Source organism: Melanostigma gelatinosum (genome assembly GCF_949748355.1).
Source record: "Melanostigma gelatinosum genome assembly, chromosome: 8".
Classification (NCBI taxonomy): Eukaryota; Metazoa; Chordata; class Actinopteri; order Perciformes; family Zoarcidae; genus Melanostigma; species Melanostigma gelatinosum.
Window position 1 is genome coordinate 27,398,317 of NC_136641.1, and position 23,875 is coordinate 27,422,191.

A 23,875-nucleotide genomic window follows, 5' to 3' on the forward strand; every position below is an offset into this window, starting at 1 on the left:
ACCTGTAGTATCTCCAGTATCTTCAGCTTGGTGTCCATCACCGTCAGGTCCATCTTGTCGATACTATCTTTGCTGCCTCTCTGCCCGTCAAGCGCAAGCCCCGCCCCCAGTCCCGCCCCTCTGGCTCCGGCACCTCCAAATATGGACTGCTTCCTGTTCAGGACCATGGTGGACATTATCTGACCCATCCCATGGATGGAGCGCTTCACATTCTTCCCTTCAGACACGGAAGAAGAAAAGAGCAGATATTACTTAAAACTCAGTTTATGCTTTTTCTCATTTATTTGGGAAAGTGGTCCTCCAATGTTTTTAAATAATCAGAATTGGTCCTTAAGTTACAAACCCCTGCTTCAACCAAAGTGCTCATCATATCTTCTAACAGTGTTTGAAACCCCCTTTCTTTGTGACGTCCAAATCAAGGGTCTAAATCTGACAATTTTTCAGACTTTTCTAAACGAATGGTGCAACAATCACGGCCACTTTACGATTTCATTTGTGAGAGACTTCACACATAAATATTTTAACAGTGACTTAATGGTTAACTGACCAAAAAAATAAAAAGTTTAATAAAAGTGATCAACATCATGGAAAAAGAGGACTATATTTTTTAATTTAGGCTAACGGTAACCAAAGCAGAGTCTACCTGATCCATCATCATGGAATAAGTGACCGGCATATGCAGGATTGGATCTACAGTCGATGATGCCCAGCAGGGTTCTGGTGAGTCTGAGCAGCTCGAAGAAGCTGTAGAAACCAAAGTAGATCAAATGTCTGGCCAAACTCACCACCTGGAGGAAAGTGGAAAAAAAGGAAGTGAACACAGGAGAAAACAGCAAAACTAAAGGATGGCGGAAGTTGTAAGTTGAGACAGGACGTAGAAGAGCAAGGATTGACCTCGTATGTAAGTTTGTTTTTCTCCTCGTTGTGGAAGGGCAGCTCGTCGTTCAGGACGAGGTTGAGATATTCCTCCATGAATGCCATTGTATTGGAGAACCGGTTCTTCTTGTTGTCTCTGCTGTCATCCATGTTGGAGTCATAACTGAGAATGACACACATCAGAAAAATAATTGAGTAAAATAAGTCAAAACTCAAGGCAATCGTGAACGTGGTTAATGCTGAAAGTTCAAGTAAAGAACATTTCTTCAGGTTAAAACTTGTTTCCTGTCATAACGAAAAGCCCCAATGGCAAGAAGCACACTGTGGACCTCCACCAATGATGACAATAGTAAACTGACCAGATAAGTCACACCACCATAAAACTTCCCAGGTGAACAGGGACTTGAACCCTGGACCCTCAGATTAAAAATCCAATGCTCTACTGACTGAGCCATTCAGGCTCCGAAAAGGGTATTTTTACTGGTGAAAATGTGTTCGGGATAAAACCAAAAGAACTTTGTCCATATCCTCAGATTCTGGACTGGGGGAGGGTTGACGAAAAGTTGCATGTAGACGCAGAAAACCACAGGTTAAAGGGAAATCTCAACTTGCTGAGGACTAACCAAATTCATAACTCACTGATGGCCACAGCGAGACTTTGATTTACAACTGCCGGCAGTGTATGCGGTCGGCCAAATGCACCAATCATCCATGACAACAAGCAAACTCTGGACCTCCGACAACAATAGTGAGCTGAACAGTCACAACAACATCACTCCTGACGCCTGAACAGGGACTTGAACCCTGGACCCTCAGATTAAAAGTCTGATGCTCTACCGACTGAGCCATCCAGGCTTCGAAAAGGGTATTTTTACTGGTGAAAATGTGTTCGGGATAAAACCAAAAGAACTTTGTCCATATCCTCAGATTCTGGACTGGGGGAGGGTTGACGAAAAGTTGCATGTAGACGCAGAAAACCACAGGTTAAAGGGAAATCTCAACTTGCTGAGGACTAACCAAATTCATAACTCACTGATGGCCACAGGGAAACTTTGATTTACAACTGCTGGCAGTACATGCGGTCGGCCAAATGCACCAATCATCCATGACAACAAGCAAACTGTGGACCTCCGACAACAATAGTGAGCTGAACAGTCACAACAACATCACTCCTGACGCCTGAACAGGGACTTGAACCCTGGACCCTCAGATTAAAAGTCTGATGCTCTACGGACTGAGCCATCCAGGCTTCGAAAAGGGTATTTTTACTGGTGAAAATGTGTTCGGGATAAAACCAAAAATAACATCGTCCATTTCCTCAGATTCTGGACCGGGGGAGGGTTGACGAAAAGTTGCATGTAGACGGAGAAAACCACAGGTTAAAGGGAAATCTCTACGTGCTGAGGACTAACCAAATTCATAACTCACTGATGGCCACAGGGAGACTTTGATTTACAACTGCCGGCAGTGTATGCGGTCGGCCAAATGCACCAATCATCCATGACAACAAGCAAACTCTGGACCTCCGACAACAATAGTGAGCTGAACAGTCACAACAACATCACTCCTGACGCCTGAACAGGGACTTGAACCCTGGACCCTCAGATTAAAGGTCTGATGCTCTACCGACTGAGCCATGCAGGCTTCGAAAAGGGTATTTTTACTGGTGAAAATGTGTTTGGGATAAAACCAAAAGAACTTTGTCCATTTCCTCAGATTCTGGACTGGGGGAGGGTTGACGAAAAGTTGCATGTAGACGGAGAAAACCACAGGTTAAAGGGAAATGTCAACGTGCTGAGGACTGACCAAAGTCATAACTCACTGATGGCCACAGGGAAACTTTGATTTACAACTGCTGGCAGTACATGCGGTCGGCCAAATGCACCAATCATCCATGACAACAAGCAAACTGTGGACCTCCGACAACAATAGTGAACTGAACAGTCACACCAACATCACACCTGACGCCTGAACAGGGACTTGAACCCTGGACCCTCAGATTAAAAGTCTGATGCTCTACCGACTGAGCCATCCAGGCTTCGAAAAGGGTATTTTTACTGGTGAAAATGTGTTTGGGATAAAACCAAAAGAACTTTGTCCATTTCCTCAGATTCTGGACCGGGGGAGGGTTGACGAAAAGTTGCATGTAGACGGAGAAAACCACAGGTTAAAGGGAAATCTCAACTTGCTGAGGACTAACCAAATTCATAACTCACTGATGGCCACAGCGAGACTTTGATTTACAACTGCCGGCAGTGTATGCGGTCGGCCAAATGCACCAATCATCCATGACAACAAGCAAACTCTGGACCTCCGACAACAATAGTGAGCTGAACAGTCACAACAACATCACTCCTGACGCCTGAACAGGGACTTGAACCCTGGACCCTCAGATTAAAGGTCTGATGCTCTACCGACTGAGCCATGCAGGCTTCGAAAAGGGTATTTTTACTGGTGAAAATGTGTTTGGGATAAAACCAAAAGAACTTTGTCCATTTCCTCAGATTCTGGACTGGGGGAGGGTTGACGAAAAGTTGCATGTAGACGGAGAAAACCACAGGTTAAAGGGAAATGTCAACGTGCTGAGGACTAACCAAAGTCATAACTCACTGATGGCCACAGGGAAACTTTGATTTACAACTGCTGGCAGTACATGCGGTCGGCCAAATGCACCAATCATCCATGACAACAAGCAAACTGTGGACCTCCGACAACAATAGTGAACTGAACAGTCACACCAACATCACACCTGACGCCTGAACAGGGACTTGAACCCTGGACCCTCAGATTAAAAGTCTGATGCTCTACCGACTGAGCCATCCAGGCTTCGAAAAGGGTATTTTTACTGGTGAAAATGTGTTTGGGATAAAACCAAAAGAACTTTGTCCATTTCCTCAGATTCTGGACCGGGGGAGGGTTGACGAAAAGTTGCATGTAGACGGAGAAAACCACAGGTTAAAGGGAAATCTCAACTTGCTGAGGACTAACCAAATTCATAACTCACTGATGGCCACAGCGAGACTTTGATTTACAACTGCCGGCAGTGTATGCGGTCGGCCAAATGCACCAATCATCCATGACAACAAGCAAACTCTGGACCTCCGACAACAATAGTGAGCTGAACAGTCACAACAACATCACTCCTGACGCCTGAACAGGGACTTGAACCCTGGACCCTCAGATTAAAAGTCTGATGCTCTACCGACTGAGCCATCCAGGCTTCGAAAAGGGTATTTTTACTGGTGAAAATGTGTTCGGGATAAAACCAAAAGAACTTTGTCCATATCCTCAGATTCTGGACTGGGGGAGGGTTGACGAAAAGTTGCATGTAGACGCAGAAAACCACAGGTTAAAGGGAAATCTCAACTTGCTGAGGACTAACCAAATTCATAACTCACTGATGGCCACAGCGAGACTTTGATTTACAACTGCCGGCAGTGTATGCGGTCGGCCAAATGCACCAATCATCCATGACAACAAGCAAACTGTGGACCTCCGACAACAATAGTGAGCTGAACAGTCACAACAACATCACTCCTGACGCCTGAACAGGGACTTGAACCCTGGACCCTCAGATTAAAAGTCTGATGCTCTACCGACTGAGCCATCCAGGCTTCGAAAAGGGTATTTTTACTGGTGAAAATGTGTTCGGGATAAAACCAAAAGAACTTTGTCCATATCCTCAGATTCTGGACTGGGGGAGGGTTGACGAAAAGTTGCATGTAGACGGAGAAAACCACAGGTTAAAGGGAAATCTCAACTTGCTGAGGACTAACCAAATTCATAACTCACTGATGGCCACAGCGAGACTTTGATTTACAACTGCCGGCAGTGTATGCGGTCGGCCAAATGCACCAATCATCCATGACAACAAGCAAACTGTGGACCTCCGACAACAATAGTGAGCTGAACAGTCACAACAACATCACTCCTGACGCCTGAACAGGGACTTGAACCCTGGACCCTCAGATTAAAAGTCTGTTGCTCTACCGACTGAGCCATCCAGGCTTTGAAAAGGGTATTTTTACTGGTGAAAATGTGTTCGGGATAAAACCAAAAGAACTTTGTCCATTTCCCCAGATTCTGGACCGGGGGAGGGTTGACGAAAAGTTGCATGTAGACGCAGAAAACCACAGGTTAAAGGGAAATCTCAACTTGCTGAGGACTAACCAAATTCATAACTCACTGATGGCCACAGCGAGACTTTGATTTACAACTGCCGGCAGTGTATGCGGTCGGCCAAATGCACCAATCATCCATGACAACAAGCAAACTCTGGACCTCCGACAACAATAGTGAGCTGAACAGTCACAACAACATCACTCCTGACGCCTGAACAGGGACTTGAACCCTGGACCCTCAGATTAAAAGTCTGATGCTCTACCGACTGAGCCATCCAGGCTTCGAAAAGGGTATTTTTACTGGTGAAAATGTGTTCGGGATAAAACCAAAAGAACTTTGTCCATATCCTCAGATTCTGGACTGGGGGAGGGTTGACGAAAAGTTGCATGTAGACGCAGAAAACCACAGGTTAAAGGGAAATCTCAACTTGCTGAGGACTAACCAAATTCATAACTCACTGATGGCCACAGCGAGACTTTGATTTACAACTGCCGGCAGTGTATGCGGTCGGCCAAATGCACCAATCATCCATGACAACAAGCAAACTGTGGACCTCCGACAACAATAGTGAGCTGAACAGTCACAACAACATCACTCCTGACGCCTGAACAGGGACTTGAACCCTGGACCCTCAGATTAAAAGTCTGATGCTCTACCGACTGAGCCATCCAGGCTTCGAAAAGGGTATTTTTACTGGTGAAAATGTGTTTGGGATAAAACCAAAAGAACTTTGTCCATATCCTCAGATTCTGGACTGGGGGAGGGTTGACGAAAAGTTGCATGTAGACGGAGAAAACCACAGGTTAAAGGGAAATCTCAACGTGCTGAGGACTAACCAAATTCATAACTCACTGATGGCCACAGGGAGACTTCGATTTATAACTGGTGGCAGAAACATACATGCTTCCAGTCTATGCGGTTGGCCAAATGCACCAAGCATCCATGACAACAAGCAAACTGTGGACCTCCGACAACAATAGTGAACTGAACAGTCACACCAACATCACACCTGACGCCTGAACAGGGACTTGAACCCTGGACCCTCAGATTAAAAGTCTGATGCTCTACCGACTGAGCCATCCAGGCTTCGAAAAGGGTATTTTTACTGGTGAAAATGTGTTTGGGATAAAACCAAAAGAACTTTGTCCATTTCCTCAGATTCTGGACCGGGGGAGGGTTGACGAAAAGTTGCATGTAGAGGGAGAAAACCACAGGTTAAAGGGAAATCTCTACATGCTGAGGACTAACCAAATTCATAACTCACTGATGGCCACAGGGAGACTTTGATTTACAACTGCTGGCAGTACATGCGGTCGGCCAAATGCACCAATCATCCATGACAACAAGCAAACTGTGGACCTCCGACAACAATAGTGAACTGAACAGTCACAACAACATCACACCTGACACCTGAACAGGGACTTGAACCCTGGACCCTCAGATTAAAAGTCTGATGCTCTACCGACTGAGCCATCCAGGCTTCGAAAAGGGTATTTTTACTGGTGAAAATGTGTTTGGGATAAAACCAAAAGAACTTTGTCCATTTCCTCAGATTCTGGACCGGGGGAGGGTTGACGAAAAGTTGCATGTAGACGCAGAAAACCACAGGTTAAAGGGAAATCTCAACTTGCTGAGGACTAACCAAATTCATAACTCACTGATGGCCACAGCGAGACTTTGATTTACAACTGCCGGCAGTGTATGCGGTCGGCCAAATGCACCAATCATCCATGACAACAAGCAAACTCTGGACCTCCGACAACAATAGTGAGCTGAACAGTCACAACAACATCACTCCTGACGCCTGAACAGGGACTTGAACCCTGGACCCTCAGATTAAAAGTCTGATGCTCTACCGACTGAGCCATCCAGGCTTCGAAAAGGGTATTTTAACTGGTGAAAATGTGTTCGGGATAAAACCAAAAGAACTTTGTCCATATCCTCAGATTCTGGACTGCGGGAGGGTTGACGAAAAGTTGCATGTAGACGCAGAAAACCACAGGTTAAAGGGAAATCTCAACGTGCTGAGGACTAACCAAATTCATAACTCACTGATGGCCACAGGGAGACTTCGATTTATAACTGGTGGCAGAAACATACATGCTTCCAGTCTATGCGGTCGGCCAAATGCACCAATCATCCATGACAACAAGCAAACTGTGGACCTCCGACAACAATAGTGAGCTGAACAGTCACAACAACATCACTCCTGACGCCTGAACAGGGACTTGAACCCTGGACCCTCAGATTAAAAGTCTGATGCTCTACCGACTGAGCCATCCAGGCTTCGAAAAGGGTATTTTTACTGGTGAAAATGTGTTTGGGATAAAACCAAAAGAACTTTGTCCATATCCTCAGATTCTGGACTGGGGGAGGGTTGACGAAAAGTTGCATGTAGACGGAGAAAACCACAGGTTAAAGGGAAATCTCAACGTGCTGAGGACTAACCAAATTCATAACTCACTGATGGCCACAGGGAGACTTCGATTTATAACTGGTGGCAGAAACATACATGCTTCCAGTCTATGCGGTCGGCCAAATGCACCAAGCATCCATGACAACAAGCAAACTGTGGACCTACGACAACAACAGTGAACTGAACAGTCAGAACAACATCACACCTGACGCCTGAACAGGGACTTGAACCCTGGACCCTCAGATTAAAAGTCTGATGCTCTACCAACTGAGCCATCCAGGCTTCGAAAAGGGTATTTTTACTGGTGAAAATGTGTTTGGGATAAAACCAAAAGAACTTTGTCCATTTCCTCAGATTCTGGACCGGGGGAGGGTTGACGAAAAGTTGCATGTAGACGCAGAAAACCACAGGTTAAAGGGAAATCTCAACGTGCTGAGGACTAACCAAATTCATAACTCACTGATGGCCACAGGGAGACTTCGATTTATAACTGGTGGCAGAAACATACATGCTTCCAGTCTATGCGGTTGGCCAAATGCACCAAGCATCCATGACAACAAGCAAACTGTGGACCTCCGACAACAATAGTGAACTGAACAGTCACACCAACATCACACCTGACGCCTGAACAGGGACTTGAACCCTGGACCCTCAGATTAAAAGTCTGATGCTCTACCGACTGAGCCATCCAGGCTTCGAAAAGGGTATTTTTACTGGTGAAAATGTGTTTGGGATAAAACCAAAAGAACTTTGTCCATTTCCTCAGATTCTGGACCGGGGGAGGGTTGACGAAAAGTTGCATGTAGAGGGAGAAAACCACAGGTTAAAGGGAAATCTCTACATGCTGAGGACTAACCAAATTCATAACTCACTGATGGCCACAGGGAGACTTTGATTTACAACTGCTGGCAGTACATGCGGTCGGCCAAATGCACCAATCATCCATGACAACAAGCAAACTGTGGACCTCCGACAACAATAGTGAACTGAACAGTCACAACAACATCACACCTGACACCTGAACAGGGACTTGAACCCTGGACCCTCAGATTAAAAGTCTGATGCTCTACCGACTGAGCCATCCAGGCTTCGAAAAGGGTATTTTTACTGGTGAAAATGTGTTTGGGATAAAACCAAAAGAACTTTGTCCATTTCCTCAGATTCTGGACCGGGGGAGGGTTGACGAAAAGTTGCATGTAGACGCAGAAAACCACAGGTTAAAGGGAAATCTCAACTTGCTGAGGACTAACCAAATTCATAACTCACTGATGGCCACAGCGAGACTTTGATTTACAACTGCCGGCAGTGTATGCGGTCGGCCAAATGCACCAATCATCCATGACAACAAGCAAACTCTGGACCTCCGACAACAATAGTGAGCTGAACAGTCACAACAACATCACTCCTGACGCCTGAACAGGGACTTGAACCCTGGACCCTCAGATTAAAAGTCTGATGCTCTACCGACTGAGCCATCCAGGCTTCGAAAAGGGTATTTTAACTGGTGAAAATGTGTTCGGGATAAAACCAAAAGAACTTTGTCCATATCCTCAGATTCTGGACTGCGGGAGGGTTGACGAAAAGTTGCATGTAGACGCAGAAAACCACAGGTTAAAGGGAAATCTCAACGTGCTGAGGACTAACCAAATTCATAACTCACTGATGGCCACAGGGAGACTTCGATTTATAACTGGTGGCAGAAACATACATGCTTCCAGTCTATGCGGTCGGCCAAATGCACCAATCATCCATGACAACAAGCAAACTGTGGACCTCCGACAACAATAGTGAGCTGAACAGTCACAACAACATCACTCCTGACGCCTGAACAGGGACTTGAACCCTGGACCCTCAGATTAAAAGTCTGATGCTCTACCGACTGAGCCATCCAGGCTTCGAAAAGGGTATTTTTACTGGTGAAAATGTGTTTGGGATAAAACCAAAAGAACTTTGTCCATATCCTCAGATTCTGGACTGGGGGAGGGTTGACGAAAAGTTGCATGTAGACGGAGAAAACCACAGGTTAAAGGGAAATCTCAACGTGCTGAGGACTAACCAAATTCATAACTCACTGATGGCCACAGGGAGACTTCGATTTATAACTGGTGGCAGAAACATACATGCTTCCAGTCTATGCGGTCGGCCAAATGCACCAAGCATCCATGACAACAAGCAAACTGTGGACCTCCGACAACAATAGTGAACTGAACAGTCACACCAACATCACACCTGACGCCTGAACAGGGACTTGAACCCTGGACCCTCAGATTAAAAGTCTGATGCTCTACCGACTGAGCCATCCAGGCTTCGAAAAGGGTATTTTTACTGGTGAAAATGTGTTTGGGATAAAACCAAAAGAACTTTGTCCATTTCCTCAGATTCTGGACCGGGGGAGGGTTGACGAAAAGTTGCATGTAGACGGAGAAAACCACAGGTTAAAGGGAAATCTCAACTTGCTGAGGACTAACCAAATTCATAACTCACTGATGGCCACAGCGAGACTTTGATTTACAACTGCCGGCAGTGTATGCGGTCGGCCAAATGCACCAATCATCCATGACAACAAGCAAACTCTGGACCTCCGACAACAATAGTGAGCTGAACAGTCACAACAACATCACTCCTGACGCCTGAACAGGGACTTGAACCCTGGACCCTCAGATTAAAAGTCTGATGCTCTACCGACTGAGCCATCCAGGCTTCGAAAAGGGTATTTTTACTGGTGAAAATGTGTTCGGGATAAAACCAAAAGAACTTTGTCCATATCCTCAGATTCTGGACTGGGGGAGGGTTGACGAAAAGTTGCATGTAGACGCAGAAAACCACAGGTTAAAGGGAAATCTCAACTTGCTGAGGACTAACCAAATTCATAACTCACTGATGGCCACAGCGAGACTTTGATTTACAACTGCCGGCAGTGTATGCGGTCGGCCAAATGCACCAATCATCCATGACAACAAGCAAACTGTGGACCTCCGACAACAATAGTGAGCTGAACAGTCACAACAACATCACTCCTGACGCCTGAACAGGGACTTGAACCCTGGACCCTCAGATTAAAAGTCTGATGCTCTACCGACTGAGCCATCCAGGCTTCGAAAAGGGTATTTTTACTGGTGAAAATGTGTTCGGGATAAAACCAAAAGAACTTTGTCCATATCCTCAGATTCTGGACTGGGGGAGGGTTGACGAAAAGTTGCATGTAGACGGAGAAAACCACAGGTTAAAGGGAAATCTCAACTTGCTGAGGACTAACCAAATTCATAACTCACTGATGGCCACAGCGAGACTTTGATTTACAACTGCCGGCAGTGTATGCGGTCGGCCAAATGCACCAATCATCCATGACAACAAGCAAACTGTGGACCTCCGACAACAATAGTGAGCTGAACAGTCACAACAACATCACTCCTGACGCCTGAACAGGGACTTGAACCCTGGACCCTCAGATTAAAAGTCTGTTGCTCTACCGACTGAGCCATCCAGGCTTTGAAAAGGGTATTTTTACTGGTGAAAATGTGTTCGGGATAAAACCAAAAGAACTTTGTCCATTTCCCCAGATTCTGGACCGGGGGAGGGTTGACGAAAAGTTGCATGTAGACGCAGAAAACCACAGGTTAAAGGGAAATCTCAACTTGCTGAGGACTAACCAAATTCATAACTCACTGATGGCCACAGCGAGACTTTGATTTACAACTGCCGGCAGTGTATGCGGTCGGCCAAATGCACCAATCATCCATGACAACAAGCAAACTCTGGACCTCCGACAACAATAGTGAGCTGAACAGTCACAACAACATCACTCCTGACGCCTGAACAGGGACTTGAACCCTGGACCCTCAGATTAAAAGTCTGATGCTCTACCGACTGAGCCATCCAGGCTTCGAAAAGGGTATTTTTACTGGTGAAAATGTGTTCGGGATAAAACCAAAAGAACTTTGTCCATATCCTCAGATTCTGGACTGGGGGAGGGTTGACGAAAAGTTGCATGTAGACGGAGAAAACCACAGGTTAAAGGGAAATCTCAACTTGCTGAGGACTAACCAAATTCATAACTCACTGATGGCCACAGCGAGACTTTGATTTACAACTGCCGGCAGTGTATGCGGTCGGCCAAATGCACCAATCATCCATGACAACAAGCAAACTCTGGACCTCCGACAACAATAGTGAGCTGAACAGTCACAACAACATCACTCCTGACGCCTGAACAGGGACTTGAACCCTGGACCCTCAGATTAAAAGTCTGATGCTCTACCGACTGAGCCATCCAGGCTTCGAAAAGGGTATTTTTACTGGTGAAAATGTGTTCGGGATAAAACCAAAAGAACTTTGTCCATATCCTCAGATTCTGGACTGGGGGAGGGTTGACGAAAAGTTGCATGTAGACGCAGAAAACCACAGGTTAAAGGGAAATCTCAACTTGCTGAGGACTAACCAAATTCATAACTCACTGATGGCCACAGCGAGACTTTGATTTACAACTGCCGGCAGTGTATGCGGTCGGCCAAATGCACCAATCATCCATGACAACAAGCAAACTGTGGACCTCCGACAACAATAGTGAGCTGAACAGTCACAACAACATCACTCCTGACGCCTGAACAGGGACTTGAACCCTGGACCCTCAGATTAAAAGTCTGATGCTCTACCGACTGAGCCATCCAGGCTTCGAAAAGGGTATTTTTACTGGTGAAAATGTGTTCGGGATAAAACCAAAAGAACTTTGTCCATATCCTCAGATTCTGGACTGGGGGAGGGTTGACGAAAAGTTGCATGTAGACGGAGAAAACCACAGGTTAAAGGGAAATCTCAACTTGCTGAGGACTAACCAAATTCATAACTCACTGATGGCCACAGCGAGACTTTGATTTACAACTGCCGGCAGTGTATGCGGTCGGCCAAATGCACCAATCATCCATGACAACAAGCAAACTGTGGACCTCCGACAACAATAGTGAGCTGAACAGTCACAACAACATCACTCCTGACGCCTGAACAGGGACTTGAACCCTGGACCCTCAGATTAAAAGTCTGTTGCTCTACCGACTGAGCCATCCAGGCTTTGAAAAGGGTATTTTTACTGGTGAAAATGTGTTCGGGATAAAACCAAAAGAACTTTGTCCATTTCCCCAGATTCTGGACCGGGGGAGGGTTGACGAAAAGTTGCATGTAGACGCAGAAAACCACAGGTTAAAGGGAAATCTCAACTTGCTGAGGACTAACCAAATTCATAACTCACTGATGGCCACAGCGAGACTTTGATTTACAACTGCCGGCAGTGTATGCGGTCGGCCAAATGCACCAATCATCCATGACAACAAGCAAACTCTGGACCTCCGACAACAATAGTGAGCTGAACAGTCACAACAACATCACTCCTGACGCCTGAACAGGGACTTGAACCCTGGACCCTCAGATTAAAAGTCTGATGCTCTACCGACTGAGCCATCCAGGCTTCGAAAAGGGTATTTTTACTGGTGAAAATGTGTTCGGGATAAAACCAAAAGAACTTTGTCCATATCCTCAGATTCTGGACTGGGGGAGGGTTGACGAAAAGTTGCATGTAGACGCAGAAAACCACAGGTTAAAGGGAAATCTCAACTTGCTGAGGACTAACCAAATTCATAACTCACTGATGGCCACAGCGAGACTTTGATTTACAACTGCCGGCAGTGTATGCGGTCGGCCAAATGCACCAATCATCCATGACAACAAGCAAACTGTGGACCTCCGACAACAATAGTGAGCTGAACAGTCACAACAACATCACTCCTGACGCCTGAACAGGGACTTGAACCCTGGACCCTCAGATTAAAAGTCTGATGCTCTACCGACTGAGCCATCCAGGCTTCGAAAAGGGTATTTTTACTGGTGAAAATGTGTTTGGGATAAAACCAAAAGAACTTTGTCCATATCCTCAGATTCTGGACTGGGGGAGGGTTGACGAAAAGTTGCATGTAGACGGAGAAAACCACAGGTTAAAGGGAAATCTCAACGTGCTGAGGACTAACCAAATTCATAACTCACTGATGGCCACAGGGAGACTTCGATTTATAACTGGTGGCAGAAACATACATGCTTCCAGTCTATGCGGTTGGCCAAATGCACCAAGCATCCATGACAACAAGCAAACTGTGGACCTCCGACAACAATAGTGAACTGAACAGTCACACCAACATCACACCTGACGCCTGAACAGGGACTTGAACCCTGGACCCTCAGATTAAAAGTCTGATGCTCTACCGACTGAGCCATCCAGGCTTCGAAAAGGGTATTTTTACTGGTGAAAATGTGTTTGGGATAAAACCAAAAGAACTTTGTCCATTTCCTCAGATTCTGGACCGGGGGAGGGTTGACGAAAAGTTGCATGTAGAGGGAGAAAACCACAGGTTAAAGGGAAATCTCTACATGCTGAGGACTAACCAAATTCATAACTCACTGATGGCCACAGGGAGACTTTGATTTACAACTGCTGGCAGTACATGCGGTCGGCCAAATGCACCAATCATCCATGACAACAAGCAAACTGTGGACCTCCGACAACAATAGTGAACTGAACAGTCACAACAACATCACACCTGACACCTGAACAGGGACTTGAACCCTGGACCCTCAGATTAAAAGTCTGATGCTCTACCGACTGAGCCATCCAGGCTTCGAAAAGGGTATTTTTACTGGTGAAAATGTGTTTGGGATAAAACCAAAAGAACTTTGTCCATTTCCTCAGATTCTGGACCGGGGGAGGGTTGACGAAAAGTTGCATGTAGACGCAGAAAACCACAGGTTAAAGGGAAATCTCAACTTGCTGAGGACTAACCAAATTCATAACTCACTGATGGCCACAGCGAGACTTTGATTTACAACTGCCGGCAGTGTATGCGGTCGGCCAAATGCACCAATCATCCATGACAACAAGCAAACTCTGGACCTCCGACAACAATAGTGAGCTGAACAGTCACAACAACATCACTCCTGACGCCTGAACAGGGACTTGAACCCTGGACCCTCAGATTAAAAGTCTGATGCTCTACCGACTGAGCCATCCAGGCTTCGAAAAGGGTATTTTAACTGGTGAAAATGTGTTCGGGATAAAACCAAAAGAACTTTGTCCATATCCTCAGATTCTGGACTGCGGGAGGGTTGACGAAAAGTTGCATGTAGACGCAGAAAACCACAGGTTAAAGGGAAATCTCAACGTGCTGAGGACTAACCAAATTCATAACTCACTGATGGCCACAGGGAGACTTCGATTTATAACTGGTGGCAGAAACATACATGCTTCCAGTCTATGCGGTCGGCCAAATGCACCAATCATCCATGACAACAAGCAAACTGTGGACCTCCGACAACAATAGTGAGCTGAACAGTCACAACAACATCACTCCTGACGCCTGAACAGGGACTTGAACCCTGGACCCTCAGATTAAAAGTCTGATGCTCTACCGACTGAGCCATCCAGGCTTCGAAAAGGGTATTTTTACTGGTGAAAATGTGTTTGGGATAAAACCAAAAGAACTTTGTCCATATCCTCAGATTCTGGACTGGGGGAGGGTTGACGAAAAGTTGCATGTAGACGGAGAAAACCACAGGTTAAAGGGAAATCTCAACGTGCTGAGGACTAACCAAATTCATAACTCACTGATGGCCACAGGGAGACTTCGATTTATAACTGGTGGCAGAAACATACATGCTTCCAGTCTATGCGGTCGGCCAAATGCACCAAGCATCCATGACAACAAGCAAACTGTGGACCTACGACAACAACAGTGAACTGAACAGTCAGAACAACATCACACCTGACGCCTGAACAGGGACTTGAACCCTGGACCCTCAGATTAAAAGTCTGATGCTCTACCAACTGAGCCATCCAGGCTTCGAAAAGGGTATTTTTACTGGTGAAAATGTGTTTGGGATAAAACCAAAAGAACTTTGTCCATTTCCTCAGATTCTGGACCGGGGGAGGGTTGACGAAAAGTTGCATGTAGACGCAGAAAACCACAGGTTAAAGGGAAATCTCAACGTGCTGAGGACTAACCAAATTCATAACTCACTGATGGCCACAGGGAGACTTCGATTTATAACTGGTGGCAGAAACATACATGCTTCCAGTCTATGCGGTTGGCCAAATGCACCAAGCATCCATGACAACAAGCAAACTGTGGACCTCCGACAACAATAGTGAACTGAACAGTCACACCAACATCACACCTGACGCCTGAACAGGGACTTGAACCCTGGACCCTCAGATTAAAAGTCTGATGCTCTACCGACTGAGCCATCCAGGCTTCGAAAAGGGTATTTTTACTGGTGAAAATGTGTTTGGGATAAAACCAAAAGAACTTTGTCCATTTCCTCAGATTCTGGACCGGGGGAGGGTTGACGAAAAGTTGCATGTAGAGGGAGAAAACCACAGGTTAAAGGGAAATCTCTACATGCTGAGGACTAACCAAATTCATAACTCACTGATGGCCACAGGGAGACTTTGATTTACAACTGCTGGCAGTACATGCGGTCGGCCAAATGCACCAATCATCCATGACAACAAGCAAACTGTGGACCTCCGACAACAATAGTGAACTGAACAGTCACAACAACATCACACCTGACACCTGAACAGGGACTTAAACCCTGGACCCTCAGATTAAAAGTCTGATGCTCTACCGACTGAGCCATCCAGGCTTCGAAAAGGGTATTTTTACTGGTGAAAATGTGTTTGGGATAAAACCAAAAGAACTTTGTCCATTTCCTCAGATTCTGGACCGGGGGAGGGTTGACGAAAAGTTGCATGTAGACGCAGAAAACCACAGGTTAAAGGGAAATCTCAACTTGCTGAGGACTAACCAAATTCATAACTCACTGATGGCCACAGCGAGACTTTGATTTACAACTGCCGGCAGTGTATGCGGTCGGCCAAATGCACCAATCATCCATGACAACAAGCAAACTCTGGACCTCCGACAACAATAGTGAGCTGAACAGTCACAACAACATCACTCCTGACGCCTGAACAGGGACTTGAACCCTGGACCCTCAGATTAAAAGTCTGATGCTCTACCGACTGAGCCATCCAGGCTTCGAAAAGGGTATTTTAACTGGTGAAAATGTGTTCGGGATAAAACCAAAAGAACTTTGTCCATATCCTCAGATTCTGGACTGCGGGAGGGTTGACGAAAAGTTGCATGTAGACGCAGAAAACCACAGGTTAAAGGGAAATCTCAACGTGCTGAGGACTAACCAAATTCATAACTCACTGATGGCCACAGGGAGACTTCGATTTATAACTGGTGGCAGAAACATACATGCTTCCAGTCTATGCGGTCGGCCAAATGCACCAATCATCCATGACAACAAGCAAACTGTGGACCTCCGACAACAATAGTGAGCTGAACAGTCACAACAACATCACTCCTGACGCCTGAACAGGGACTTGAACCCTGGACCCTCAGATTAAAAGTCTGATGCTCTACCGACTGAGCCATCCAGGCTTCGAAAAGGGTATTTTTACTGGTGAAAATGTGTTTGGGATAAAACCAAAAGAACTTTGTCCATATCCTCAGATTCTGGACTGGGGGAGGGTTGACGAAAAGTTGCATGTAGACGGAGAAAACCACAGGTTAAAGGGAAATCTCAACGTGCTGAGGACTAACCAAATTCATAACTCACTGATGGCCACAGGGAGACTTCGATTTATAACTGGTGGCAGAAACATACATGCTTCCAGTCTATGCGGTCGGCCAAATGCACCAAGCATCCATGACAACAAGCAAACTGTGGACCTACGACAACAACAGTGAACTGAACAGTCAGAACAACATCACACCTGACGCCTGAACAGGGACTTGAACCCTGGACCCTCAGATTAAAAGTCTGATGCTCTACCAACTGAGCCATCCAGGCTTCGAAAAGGGTATTTTTACTGGTGAAAATGTGTTTGGGATAAAACCAAAAGAACTTTGTCCATTTCCTCAGATTCTGGACCGGGGGAGGGTTGACGAAAAGTTGCATGTAGACGCAGAAAACCACAGGTTAAAGGGAAATCTCAACTTGCTGAGGACTAACCAAATTCATAACTCACTGATGGCCACAGCGAGACTTTGATTTACAACTGCCGGCAGTGTATGCGGTCGGCCAAATGCACCAATCATCCATGACAACAAGCAAACTCTGGACCTCCGACAACAATAGGAGCTGAACAGTCACAACAACATCACTCCTGACGCCTGAACAGGGACTTGAACCCTGGACCCTCAGATTAAAAGTCTGATGCTCTACCGACTGAGCCATCCAGGCTTCGAAAAGGGCATTTTTACTGGTGAAAATGTGTTCGGGATAAAACCAAAAGAACTTTGTCCATATCCTCAGATTCTGGACTGGGGGAGGGTTGACGAAAAGTTGCATGTAGACGCAGAAAACCACAGGTTAAAGGGAAATCTCAACTTGCTGAGGACTAACCAAATTCATAACTCACTGATGGCCACAGCGAGACTTTGATTTACAACTGCCGGCAGTGTATGCGGTCGGCCAAATGCACCAATCATCCATGACAACAAGCAAACTGTGGACCTCCGACAACAATAGTGAGCTGAACAGTCACAACAACATCACTCCTGACGCCTGAACAGGGACTTGAACCCTGGACCCTCAGATTAAAAGTCTGATGCTCTACCGACTGAGCCATCCAGGCTTCAAAAAGGGTATTTTTACTGGTGAAAATGTGTTCGGGATAAAACCAAAAGAACTTTGTCCATATCCTCAGATTCTGGACCGGGGGAGGGTTGACGAAAAGTTGCATGTAGACGGAGAAAACCACAGGTTAAAGGGAAATCTCAACTTGCTGAGGACTAACCAAATTCATAACTCACTGATGGCCACAGCGAGACTTTGATTTACAACTGCCGGCAGTGTATGCGGTCGGCCAAATGCACCAATCATCCATGACAACAAGCAAACTGTGGACCTCCGACAACAATAGTGAGCTGAACAGTCACAACAACATCACTCCTGACGCCTGAACAGGGACTTGAACCCTGGACCCTCAGATTAAAAGTCTGATGCTCTACCGACTGAGCCATCCAGGCTTCGAAAAGGGTATTTTTACTGGTGAAAATGTGTTTGGGATAAAACCAAAAGAACTTTGTCCATTTCCCCAGATTCTGGACCGGGGGAGGGTTGACGAAAAGTTGCATGTAGACGCAGAAAACCACAGGTTAAAGGGAAATCTCAACTTGCTGAGGACTAACCAAATTCATAACTCACTGATGGCCACAGCGAGACTTTGATTTACAACTGCCGGCAGTGTATGCGGTCGGCCAAATGCACCAATCATCCATGACAACAAGCAAACTGTGGACCTCCGACAACAATAGTGAGCTGAACAGTCACAACAACATCACTCCTGACGCCTGAACAGGGACTTGAACCCTGGACCCTCAGATTAAAAGTCTGATGCTCTACCGACTGAGCCATCCAGGCTTCGAAAAGGGTATTTTTACTGGTGAAAATGTGTTTGGGATAAAACCAAAAGAACTTTGTCCATATCCTCAGATTCTGGACTGGGGGAGGGTTGACGAAAAGTTGCATGTAGACGGAGAAAACCACAGGTTAAAGGGAAATCTCAACGTGCTGAGGACTAACCAAATTCATAACTCACTGATGGCCACAGGGAGACTTCGATTTATAACTGGTGGCAGAAACATACATGCTTCCAGTCTATGCGGTCGGCCAAATGCACCAAGCATCCATGACAACAAGCAAACTGTGGACCTACGACAACAACAGTGAACTGAACAGTCAGAACAACATCACACCTGACGCCTGAACAGGGACTTGAACCCTGGACCCTCAGATTAAAAGTCTGATGCTCTACCAACTGAGCCATCCAGGCTTCGAAAAGGGTATTTTTACTGGTGAAAATGTGTTTGGGATAAAACCAAAAGAACTTTGTCCATTTCCTCAGATTCTGGACCGGGGGAGGGTTGACGAAAAGTTGCATGTAGACGCAGAAAACCACAGGTTAAAGGGAAATCTCAACTTGCTGAGGACTAACCAAATTCATAACTCACTGATGGCCACAGGGAGACTTCGATTTATAACTGGTGGCAGAAACATACATGCTTCCAGTCTATGCGGTCGGCCAAATGCACCAATCATCCATGACAACAAGCAAACTGTGGACCTCCGACAACAATAGTGAGCTGAACAGTCACAACAACATCACTCCTGACGCCTGAACAGGGACTTGAACCCTGGACCCTCAGATTAAAAGTCTGATGCTCTACCGACTGAGCCATCCAGGCTTCGAAAAGGGTATTTTTACTGGTGAAAATGTGTTTGGGATAAAACCAAAAGAACTTTGTCCATATCCTCAGATTCTGGACTGGGGGAGGGTTGACGAAAAGTTGCATGTAGACGGAGAAAACCACAGGTTAAAGGGAAATCTCAACGTGCTGAGGACTAACCAAATTCATAACTCACTGATGGCCACAGGGAGACTTCGATTTATAACTGGTGGCAGAAACATACATGCTTCCAGTCTATGCGGTCGGCCAAATGCACCAAGCATCCATGACAACAAGCAAACTGTGGACCTACGACAACAACAGTGAACTGAACAGTCAGAACAACATCACACCTGACGCCTGAACAGGGACTTGAACCCTGGACCCTCAGATTAAAAGTCTGATGCTCTACCAACTGAGCCATCCAGGCTTCGAAAAGGGTATTTTTACTGGTGAAAATGTGTTTGGGATAAAACCAAAAGAACTTTGTCCATTTCCTCAGATTCTGGACCGGGGGAGGGTTGACGAAAAGTTGCATGTAGACGCAGAAAACCACAGGTTAAAGGGAAATCTCAACGTGCTGAGGACTAACCAAATTCATAACTCACTGATGGCCACAGGGAGACTTCGATTTATAACTGGTGGCAGAAACATACATGCTTCCAGTCTATGCGGTTGGCCAAATGCACCAAGCATCCATGACAACAAGCAAACTGTGGACCTCCGACAACAATAGTGAACTGAACAGTCACACCAACATCACACCTGACGCCTGAACAGGGACTTGAACCCTGGACCCTCAGATTAAAAGTCTGATGCTCTACCGACTGAGCCATCCAGGCTTCGAAAAGGGTATTTTTACTGGTGAAAATGTGTTTGGGATAAAACCAAAAGAACTTTGTCCATTTCCTCAGATTCTGGACCGGGGGAGGGTTGACGAAAAGTTGCATGTAGAGGGAGAAAACCACAGGTTAAAGGGAAATCTCTACATGCTGAGGACTAACCAAATTCATAACTCACTGATGGCCACAGGGAGACTTTGATTTACAACTGCTGGCAGTACATGCGGTCGGCCAAATGCACCAATCATCCATGACAACAAGCAAACTGTGGACCTCCGACAACAATAGTGAACTGAACAGTCACAACAACATCACACCTGACACCTGAACAGGGACTTGAACCCTGGACCCTCAGATTAAAAGTCTGATGCTCTACCGACTGAGCCATCCAGGCTTCGAAAAGGGTATTTTTACTGGTGAAAATGTGTTTGGGATAAAACCAAAAGAACTTTGTCCATTTCCTCAGATTCTGGACCGGGGGAGGGTTGACGAAAAGTTGCATGTAGACGCAGAAAACCACAGGTTAAAGGGAAATCTCAACTTGCTGAGGACTAACCAAATTCATAACTCACTGATGGCCACAGCGAGACTTTGATTTACAACTGCCGGCAGTGTATGCGGTCGGCCAAATGCACCAATCATCCATGACAACAAGCAAACTCTGGACCTCCGACAACAATAGTGAGCTGAACAGTCACAACAACATCACTCCTGACGCCTGAACAGGGACTTGAACCCTGGACCCTCAGATTAAAAGTCTGATGCTCTACCGACTGAGCCATCCAGGCTTCGAAAAGGGTATTTTAACTGGTGAAAATGTGTTCGGGATAAAACCAAAAGAACTTTGTCCATATCCTCAGATTCTGGACTGCGGGAGGGTTGACGAAAAGTTGCATGTAGACGCAGAAAACCACAGGTTAAAGGGAAATCTCAACGTGCTGAGGACTAACCAAATTCATAACTCACTGATGGCCACAGGGAGACTTCGATTTATAACTGGTGGCAGAAACATACATGCTTCCAGTCTATGCGGTCGGCCAAATGCACCAATCATCCATGACAACAAGCAAACTGTGGACCTCCGACAACAATAGTGAGCTGAACAGTCACAACAACATCACTCCTGACGCCTGAACAGGGACTTGAACCCTGGACCCTCAGATTAAAAGTCTGATGCTCTACCGACTGAGCCATCCAGGCTTCGAAAAGGGTATTTTTACTGGTGAAAATGTGTTTGGGATAAAACCAAAAGAACTTTGTCCATATCCTCAGATTCTGGACTGGGGGAGGGTTGACGAAAAGTTGCATGTAGACGGAGAAAACCACAGGTTAAAGGGAAATCTCAACGTGCTGAGGACTAACCAAATTCATAACTCACTGATGGCCACAGGGAGACTTCGATTTATAACTGGTGGCAGAAACATACATGCTTCCAGTCTATGCGGTCGGCCAAATGCACCAAGCATCCATGACAACAAGCAAACTGTGGACCTACGACAACAACAGTGAACTGAACAGTCAGAACAACATCACACCTGACGCCTGAACAGGGACTTGAACCCTGGACCCTCAGATTAAAAGTCTGATGCTCTACCAACTGAGCCATCCAGGCTTCGAAAAGGGTATTTTTACTGGTGAAAATGTGTTTGGGATAAAACCAAAAGAACTTTGTCCATTTCCTCAGATTCTGGACCGGGGGAGGGTTGACGAAAAGTTGCATGTAGACGCAGAAAACCACAGGTTAAAGGGAAATCTCAACTTGCTGAGGACTAACCAAATTCATAACTCACTGATGGCCACAGCGAGACTTTGATTTACAACTGCCGGCAGTGTATGCGGTCGGCCAAATGCACCAATCATCCATGACAACAAGCAAACTCTGGACCTCCGACAACAATAGGAGCTGAACAGTCACAACAACATCACTCCTGACGCCTGAACAGGGACTTGAACCCTGGACCCTCAGATTAAAAGTCTGATGCTCTACCGACTGAGCCATCCAGGCTTCGAAAAGGGCATTTTTACTGGTGAAAATGTGTTCGGGATAAAACCAAAAGAACTTTGTCCATATCCTCAGATTCTGGACTGGGGGAGGGTTGACGAAAAGTTGCATGTAGACGCAGAAAACCACAGGTTAAAGGGAAATCTCAACTTGCTGAGGACTAACCAAATTCATAACTCACTGATGGCCACAGCGAGACTTTGATTTACAACTGCCGGCAGTGTATGCGGTCGGCCAAATGCACCAATCATCCATGACAACAAGCAAACTGTGGACCTCCGACAACAATAGTGAGCTGAACAGTCACAACAACATCACTCCTGACGCCTGAACAGGGACTTGAACCCTGGACCCTCAGATTAAAAGTCTGATGCTCTACCGACTGAGCCATCCAGGCTTCAAAAAGGGTATTTTTACTGGTGAAAATGTGTTCGGGATAAAACCAAAAGAACTTTGTCCATATCCTCAGATTCTGGACCGGGGGAGGGTTGACGAAAAGTTGCATGTAGACGGAGAAAACCACAGGTTAAAGGGAAATCTCAACTTGCTGAGGACTAACCAAATTCATAACTCACTGATGGCCACAGCGAGACTTTGATTTACAACTGCCGGCAGTGTATGCGGTCGGCCAAATGCACCAATCATCCATGACAACAAGCAAACTGTGGACCTCCGACAACAATAGTGAGCTGAACAGTCACAACAACATCACTCCTGACGCCTGAACAGGGACTTGAACCCTGGACCCTCAGATTAAAAGTCTGATGCTCTACCGACTGAGCCATCCAGGCTTCGAAAAGGGTATTTTTACTGGTGAAAATGTGTTTGGGATAAAACCAAAAGAACTTTGTCCATTTCCCCAGATTCTGGACCGGGGGAGGGTTGACGAAAAGTTGCATGTAGACGCAGAAAACCACAGGTTAAAGGGAAATCTCAACTTGCTGAGGACTAACCAAATTCATAACTCACTGATGGCCACAGCGAGACTTTGATTTACAACTGCCGGCAGTGTATGCGGTCGGCCAAATGCACCAATCATCCATGACAACAAGCAAACTGTGGACCTCCGACAACAATAGTGAGCTGAACAGTCACAACAACATCACTCCTGACGCCTGAACAGGGACTTGAACCCTGGACCCTCAGATTAAAAGTCTGATGCTCTACCGACTGAGCCATCCAGGCTTCGAAAAGGGTATTTTTACTGGTGAAAATGTGTTTGGGATAAAACCAAAAGAACTTTGTCCATATCCTCAGATTCTGGACTGGGGGAGGGTTGACGAAAAGTTGCATGTAGACGGAGAAAACCACAGGTTAAAGGGAAATCTCAACGTGC

At 46.0% G+C, this 23,875-nt stretch overlaps 1 protein-coding gene across 3 annotated transcripts in view; it reads right to left on the reverse strand.

Moving 5' to 3' along the window:
* Positions 1 to 23,875, reverse strand: part of itpr3 (inositol 1,4,5-trisphosphate receptor, type 3) — a 154,694-nt gene that overhangs the window by 36,586 nt on the left and 94,233 nt on the right. For all 3 annotated transcript variants that reach the window (XM_079274450.1, XM_079274449.1, XM_079274448.1), the window contains exons 21-23: positions 895 to 1,039; positions 644 to 788; positions 3 to 217 (exon numbers count right to left, since the gene is read on the reverse strand). In XM_079274450.1, coding sequence (XP_079130576.1) covers positions 3 to 217; positions 644 to 788; positions 895 to 1,039 — 505 coding nt within the window. The remainder of the gene's footprint in view (positions 1 to 2; positions 218 to 643; positions 789 to 894; positions 1,040 to 23,875) is intronic.